This window comes from Quercus robur, chromosome 4, assembly GCF_932294415.1.
Source record: "Quercus robur chromosome 4, dhQueRobu3.1, whole genome shotgun sequence".
In the NCBI taxonomy this organism is placed as follows: domain Eukaryota; kingdom Viridiplantae; phylum Streptophyta; class Magnoliopsida; order Fagales; family Fagaceae; genus Quercus; species Quercus robur.
In genome coordinates, this window is record NC_065537.1 from 4673050 (window position 1) to 4681728 (window position 8679).

At 34.3% G+C, this 8679-nt stretch overlaps 1 protein-coding gene across 1 annotated transcript; it reads right to left on the reverse strand.

The window, feature by feature from the left end:
* Positions 1-1967: 1967 nt before the first annotated feature.
* On the reverse strand, positions 1968-8213 carry LOC126720399 (glyceraldehyde-3-phosphate dehydrogenase GAPCP2, chloroplastic-like). The gene is made up of 14 exons (XM_050422833.1): positions 7841-8213; positions 7102-7196; positions 6890-6957; positions 6746-6784; positions 5376-5476; positions 4272-4384; positions 4058-4157; positions 3779-3925; positions 3563-3623; positions 3380-3477; positions 3132-3274; positions 2894-2977; positions 2413-2502; positions 1968-2285 (listed from the first exon to the last, which is right to left on the reverse strand). Exons 1-14 carry the CDS (start codon positions 7928-7930, stop codon positions 2231-2233), a joined length of 1284 nt encoding a protein of 427 aa, XP_050278790.1. The 5' UTR covers positions 7931-8213; the 3' UTR covers positions 1968-2230.
* Between the last annotated feature and the right edge of the window lie 466 nt (positions 8214-8679).

An 8679-nucleotide genomic window follows, 5' to 3' on the forward strand; every position in this document is an offset into this window, starting at 1 on the left:
AGAAAAAAGGTAAAATCAAAAAATTAATCTAGCAAAGGAAATTTTGTGAGAAACTACATACAAAATTATTTCTAAATATACTATAGTAAAAATGCCTGAATTGAAAGGAAAAAAAAAAAAATATATATATATATATATATATATATATTTATATAAATGATAAATCCATTAACTAGTCATCAAGGGGAAAGTATTTTATAACCCGCACTCTCACCAGGTCAGCATACTGATTTGGTGGGACAAACTAATGGATGGATGACCTAAAAATTGAATTTTGTGAAACAAATACTTACCGTATTGGAGGGGTTGATTTCAGCGTCTCAACTCTCAATGCTTGACATCCTTGGATTTCTTATAAGTAGAGAGCTTACTCTTAATATTTCTAGAAAACGTAGTGCGAGGAGTTTTTACTCATCATGATATCTCTATCTGAGCTGAGGCTTGTACTCTTACGGAATTATTGCCATTATTATAATGCCTTTTATGAGAGCTGCTCTCCATATATTTATCAACAAAAATCAATGCCCAAATAATAGTCTCTCTCTGTTATAGACATGAAGTTTAGTTGGTTAGATTGGTAGATAGTTCTTTTACTTCTACTAGAATCATGTTGTAAATTCAGCTTTACTATGTTTGCACTACCATTGTCATGCCTCAAGCTTAGGACATTAAAATCTTGGGTAGGATTATTTACTAAGTCGCATCTCATTCAAATTAAAATTAGAAATATTTCAACTAATTAAATTATGCTGCTTGTTCATGGCATAATGAAATGTGCCTTAGCTTGATCTATAGTGTCCTTGATACTGTAGTGCAAATGATTTCATAGCAAGCTTCTGTTTGTGAGTTAATCTTTGAACTGTTAATCATCAACAATAAAAATAGCAGATACAACTAATCCCCATGTTCGAATGATTATTAAGATGTCCAAATAATTCTTAGGATGGATCTTGTTTCTTTAATTTTTCTGAACTCAATAGATTGGATTTTCTAGGGTCATGATTCATGATCATGTTTATGTTGCTTTTAGCTTTTTATTTTGCTAGGGGTCACTTTTCCTAGAGAAGGTAGTGGTGCCTTTTTAATGTGGTATTCTCTCTTAAGTTCTCTTTTTGTTACTATAGATCTTAATTTTTTGCATGAGTGTAGTGTATCTTAAGGACATTTGCTTTTTATATTTCAGAAGAGGAGGAAGCAAGTAATGATTAGAGGATTGGAGGTGATAATGATAATGTTGAGTCAAAACATGTGTTGATGCCTATCCAAAAAAAGAAAAAAACCGTGTTGATGTTGATGATAGGTCTTTTTCTGAAATTGGCACATCCATGTATTTTAATCCTCAACCTCAAGAAACCCAAGCTTTTGACCTGTGGAAAACTGCTCTGTTAGTCGCGATCACCATTTTCCCTTAAATTAAAATTTTAGATCGAAGAGTCAATGGGTTCAGTTCAGTCTGTCAAAATCAAATTTGACCATTCTCTTCTTGACTTCTTCCGCTAGGTATTAACAAATATAACAATGGTTTTTCTTTTGGCTTTCGTACAAAAATTGTAATTATCGAAAGGAAAATACGTATGAGAACATATTTGAGCGCAAGTGCTGGCACTACCTTTTGAGTAAAAGTAAATCTTTGCCTACGCTTATGTATATTTGATATTTCAACTAAAATCTAGGGATTATACATAATACTGATACATTATCATTCTAGAGCTTTTATTTTGTTTTTTTTTTTTTCTTTTTCTTTTTCTTTTTTTGGAGCATTCTTGAAATCTCATTAACACCAAAACCGTTTTGCTAAAAGACATGGGCTCCCAGCTTTTCAAATAATACTAAAAGGCCATCAAAAGTCAAAAACAGCCTACCAAATGGGCACTAAGATACACCCATCAACCTAACTCAGAAATTCAGCCAAAACGAGAAGGCGTTGCCTGGACACAATATCAAGCTCTCAAGTAAATATGGGAAAATTGGAGAAAATGGTTGTAGTATAGATGGCAAAGTCCAAACGTTATGTATTACTGGAATGAGCTCCTCATACATTTTTTTGAATATTTCATATTATTTTGAAGTCGCATCATGCAATGCCTAAACTCACATTATTATGAAGTCCACTCAAACAATAAAACCGAAAACTATCAAACTTATATCCTACTCTTTTGATCAAACTTCATATAGCAAGTGCTAAAAATTGCAGTGCCATCCAACAGAAGAAAACGTCTGATGGTATTTTTTAATTGAGCGATGCTACCAATGCCATGTGCTCTATAAGGTCCAATACTCGGTTACTGTAAGAAAAAGAAAAAAAACAACAAATACGATCGGTCATACACAATTGCATGAAAATTGTTAGTAAAGGAGTTGCATTTGTCAATATCTTTGTGCGTTGGTGGCTGAGGAAGAGAGAAGCTGTACCTGTATCCCCACTCATTGTCGTACCATGAAACAAGCTTCATGAACGAGTTATTGAGCCCAATCCCTGCCTTTGCATCGAATATACTTGACCTGAAATGAAACAAAATCCATTGAAACCAAATGGAGATTGCAAATCTCAACGTCATTTCAACTAGTCTGTAAAAGCAAGCAAGGATGAGATTGACAAAGGTGCAGATCCTGGAATCTTGTGAAGTGCAGTGCAATTGCTAGGCACAAAGGTCGAAATATCAAGGAATAGAAGATGATGCATTCTCTAGTACTTTCTTAAAGAACATTATCACAGGAACCAGAAAGCCAATCCAGCACAAAATAAGACAATTTTATTTCCACTGATGAATTCAAACAATTTCTATAAAACAAAGGAGGCCTCAAAGAGCTTGAAATTGCCATTTGCCAATATTTTTCACCAACATATAGAAGTAAAAGACCACAAAACAATCAAAGCACAAGAGAGAGATACCTTGAGTCACCAACAAAATCATTGGAGACAACATCCTCATCTGTGTATCCAAGAATGCCTCTCAGTGGCCCCTCTGAGGCATACCTGTATTTGAAAATTCCAAGGTGAATTCAGTCAATCATCAAGTAAAAACATCACATCATGAAAGACCCCAAACAACTGCCAAAAGAAGAGAATACACAAGATCACATAAAAAAAATAATAATAAATAATTTAAAAAAAAAAAAAAAAAACATACTTAATAGCTGCCTTGACATCTTCATAGGAAGCACTCTTCTCAAGTCGACAAGTTAAGTCTACGACAGAAACATTAGGTGTTGGGACACGGAAGGCCATTCCAGTAAGCTTTCCATTAAGCTGTGGAAGAACTTTCCCAACTGCCTGCAATACCAAAAACATTAAGTTACAATGACACTCACCACCAATATAAAGGGTTGTATCTAATGCAATTGTCCTAAATTATATTTCTTGGAGTAATCACCACACCTTTGCAGCACCAGTTGAACTAGGAATGATGTTTTGTGCAGCTCCACGGCCCCCTCTCCAATCCTTCATTGAAGGACCATCGACAGTTTTTTGAGTTGCTGAAAATAGAACACCATAAATTTGTTACAAAACATGCAACATGGTTTAACACAGAGAGAGAGAGAGACAGAGGGAGACAGAGACCTGTAGTTGCATGCACTGTTGTCATTAGACCTTCAATGATACCGAATTCTTCATCAACCACCTGCAAAACAGGAGCACAAAAAATTAGATAAATATCAAGAGAACAGGTAGACATTTCAAATTCATCTTCTACCAGGTTATTATTAAACATAAAAAGCAAAAGAATAATAAAAAAGATGAATAGAACATAATAAGCTTTAAGATGCGCAACCAGACCTTTGCTAAAGGAGCAAGACAATTGGTAGTGCAGCTTGCATTGGAAACAATATCCATATTTGGCTTGTATGTCTTCTCATTTACTCCTACCACAAACATAGGTGCATCAGCTGATGGAGCTGATATTACAACTTTCTTGGCACCACCCTGTAGAGGCAAATCGAAAAAAGCTCAACTTAAAAATTGTAAATATGAAGAGTAAGTGATTCATAATAAAGGAAATATATGGAGAGAGAGAGAGAGAGAGAGAGAGAGAGCATAATTGATTATCACACCAACCTTCTTGTGTGTTGAAGCCTTCTCAATTGTTGTGAAAACCCCAGAGGATTCGACAACATAGTCTGCCCCAAAATCACCCCAAGGAATCTCTGCTGGGTCCCTGAGAGAATAAGTAGTCATGGAAGTTACTCCTTAGTAGATATAACTTTAGATGTTCCTGCAATTAATACTAAATTCAGACACAAAGATAAGGACGAGATGTTAGGGCCAATACCTTTTACTTACAACTTTAATCTGTTTCCCATTAATTTCCAAAGTGGAGTCATCCAGGACCCGGATGGTTCCCTTGAAAACTCCATGAGTAGAGTCGTACTTAAACATGTATGCCTACAAAAAATGTACAGTAAGTTACTGCCAAACTATCATAAAAAGAGAACTCAAAACGACTAATTAGATCACTATCCTAATGTAAAAGAGAAGTTAATAGTCCAACTCTCCCACCTCATGAGTAATAGAAAAGGGAAAAAAAGAAAACACAGGGATGCAACCAAATGCACACTCATAGAGTGAACCACATGTTTCAAAACACCATATAATGTGTAGGCACCATAGCGAGCCAAGAGCCATATGGGTCCCTAATATAAGGACAATAGCACTAGCAGTCTGAGATGCCATTGTTTCAATCAGATCCTCTACAACTAAAAGTGCAAAGACAGCTTTCCGAGGTCCCGCGTTAAGGAATAAGTACCCAGCTGCTTGTCAGAGGACCTCTTTAATAGGGTTTCACACTTCCGCTCCAATTTATAGTAGCACCTCAAGAGAGTACAGGGCCTTATGTATTTATATTTTGTCTTGTAGATCAAGATCACATTTCTCCCACTCCACTTGTTCTATTTAATTTCATTTCTAAAATGGGTTTAGATCGAGATGCAAATAAAATTATGTTACAAAATTGTTATATTTTATTAGATTAATTTTTGGATTTTAAAAGAATTTTTTTAATTTTTGTTTCTGGGCTATTTAGTTGATGTGGCATATGTAAATGACACAGTATGTTTTCATTGGACCAACTATCACATGTGACATTCTTAGGTAGCATTTAACAGCCATCTAGGCACAGGCATGGACAGAATGGATCCCAATCAAAACAAACCCTAATGTTAGAGGAGCAGATCAAATTTTTAGAACATTAGGGGGCAAAATCAAACTACCCCAAACTTTAGGAGTGTAATTTGCGATTTAGACTTTAACTAAAACAGAAGGACTAACTAGTAGCAAAACCAAAATTTTAAATTGGACTTCCATAATAATCACCAAATGTTCATCATCCAGTATCTCCAAATCTGTGATTTACAAGAAAGAGACTGAATGTACATACCATGTACTTAGCATCAATAAAAGGATCATTGACGGATACAACGTCAATACCATCCCTGGAGATTGCAACTCGAAGTACCAACCTTCCAATTCGACCAAAACCTGTGTAAGATGAGGATCATGGATATATCATCATTTGTAGGCAGAATGAAATAACTTCTGAATGATATGAGGCAATAAGAATTTTACTATTTTTAGTAGGTAAGCAAAGAAGTCACCTAGCACATGCAATTGAAATTTTAAATGGTACATCATTTCGGCCACAAAAGACAAAGAATGACACAAGCAACCACTGAGCCAAACTTAGTAGAACTGATAATCTAGAAACTTGAAGCCAAAATCAAGTTGACCAATAAGACTAAATAAATTTTTTCTTTATAGGAGAAACCAAGTTATACATTGTCTAGATAACAGACCATGCAAACAATCCATACAAGGTCCTACATATATCAAACCAAAGTGCCACCTATAATGCAGGCCACCTAAATGAAAAACAAATTCCCTAGTCCAATACTCATAAGTTACATTAAATAACTCGAACCAAATTTTAAGAGATCCTTCTAGAAAGGGTTGAAATAAGCAAGCACAAGGTAATGCATTTAATCTTAAAATCATCAAACCAAAGCATGAGAGAATCAATCACCATGATCCCACTAAAATTCAAACAAAAGCATCACAAAGTCTCTAATTACATTCTTTTTATGGCCACAAAGAACAGAAGCTCCCACCCAACCCTAAAATGCAACCCACCAAAAACCCCTTTTGTTGGCAGGGCAGCACTCCGACCTACATCAGAAGCAACGCCCAAAGAAAATCCTTTGAGTGCTTACCATATTCAGAGGACATAACAGCGGATTAGACCCTATCCAAGTAATTTACCACATTGGGCATAACAAACAGAGTTTATATTCCATAACCAAGATAGATGGGACAGCTGTTATCATGTACTGAACTCTTTAAACTACTTAATAATAGACCCATAAGCAAACAATGAAAAAACTACAGAATTTTAGTAAAACTGTGAAATATCTCAACACTTAAACAATGTGCAAACCCATAAACCCCTTTATAAGTAGTTTCCTCTTTGGCATCCCAAGCCTTACTTTTCACCTGCTATTAACTAACATCAATAGTAAAAACCATAAAAGCAAAAACAATACACATAAATCACAATAATCTACAGCTATAAATCCTCACATTAACATCCAATCTTCAAGTCAACTATAAATATTCATTTAATTAATGCATAACCCTACAACTACAAACAAAAACAGTTTTAAATATGCTTTAACATACATTATCAACCTGCAAACCACTGTATTTCTAAAAACCAAAACAGAACACAACAACAGTACTCCTAGGAAAACATACCGTTGATTCCAATCCTTGTCTTCCCACCAGTCCTTGATCCTAAACAAATAAACATAAAAGTGAGCACCACCAACAAGCACAAAATCACTAATACATCACAGAGAAATTTAAAATACAAATAATTTGTGTAATTTGCATTCATACTTGGAACTGTAGGAGGTGCTTCAGTAGCAGTAGCCTTAACGGGCTGGACATTCCTCACACTACATGTCCTGACAATTGATTCAATAATTCCAGTTTCAATCACTTCAAGAGAACACGAAATTCATAATATAGACATACACATACTGCATATAAACAAACAGAGATACATACGTACATAATGTATAAAAATTAAAATTGTTGGATTACTCAACTGTAAGGAAGATGAGCCACTGGGAACAGAGGTACCGAAAAGGCTAGATTGGTGCTTCGACATGTTGAGGTTGCGACTGAAACTGATGCTTGAAACCTGAGAATTTTGAGAAGATTAGCAGAAAATTCATTAACTAATAACAATTATATTATTTTAATGTGTGTGTGATTCTTTGTGTAAATGCAGAGTAAAGAAATCAAGCTCCAATCGATATAGACATACATGATCTTATAAATAAAAAATTCAAATTCAAGCTAACTTGGACAAAATTGCAGTGATTTTAATTTTTTTTTTTATAGTAATAAAGTTTATTTTTAATAATGATTTTCTTCATTTTGCAACATTTTCTCACCAACCAAACGCCTCAGCAAAACAAATTTAAAAAATAAAATAAAACTAGTTAAAAGAAAAGTAATGAAATCAACTCTGAAATATATATATATATATATATATATATGATCTAAAAATCTAATCAAACTCATTAGAAACTCAGCCAAATTGAACTGGTTTTTACACTCCTCGTGGTGCTTGAGTGATGAAGTTGCTAATAACCAAAAAAAAGATTTCTTTCATTTCGGAAAATTTTCTCGGCAACCAAAAGCCTAAACAAAATTACATTTCCGTTTAGAAAAACAACAAAACCGAACCAAAAAAAAAATCAACAAAAGCCGAATCGAAAAAAACAAAAACTCATCAAAGTTTATGGAAATGGATTCAGTGAAGTAATAAAGAATAACAACCTTGGAAAGCCGATCGGACGGTGAAGAAGAGGCCTCGATGAAAGAAGCCGTAGGTGTAGCCGCAGATCTGAGCATGGTAGAAGCAGCCATTTTTCAACAGACAAATTGCAAAGCTTTCTATCTCACAGAGTCTCACACTCACAAAATAATATCTCTGTGAGAGAAAACCCTAAAAACGAAGCAAAGAGAGAGAAGGCTTTTTATGAAGCGTGCGGCTGAGGCCAATATATATATATATATATATATATATAAACAGAAATCAATGTGTTATGATTTGTTTTTTGATATTTTTAATTTTTATATTTATAAATGTGAAAAATCGAGCGGAGGTTCTTAGGCAAATAGAGAAATGGAACTGAATTTTTTTTTTTTTGTCTGCCTGTCTGACTTGCTTTGTAATTTGCCTGCGATTCGCTCTTTTTTTTTCTCTCTCTTTCTTTCTGTACTGCTTGCTTACTGTGTTTTAAAAAAAAAAAAAAGCGCAGGTTGGCGGTGTATTCGAGGTCTTATCGTCTGGATTTATGTGTAAACCTGTAAGAATGGTGCACCGTTGGTTTTTGCCGGCCTAGGAATGGATGGTTGTGATATGTTGCTTTTCCAAACGTTGCTATGGTGGCCTGCGAGGGTTCTGTTTTTGGAAAGAAAACAGAGTTTTTTAAAAAATAATAAAATTGTCATAAAATTTTGGATGTTTTGTCTTAATAGGAAAATGAAAATTAAATAAATAAATAAAAGTTATACAAGTTGTTATTGGTAAGGTAATAAAATAATTTCAATGATAAGTTTAAATTATAATCGATAAGTCGATAACAACTAATCACCTATAATTTATTGTGAAA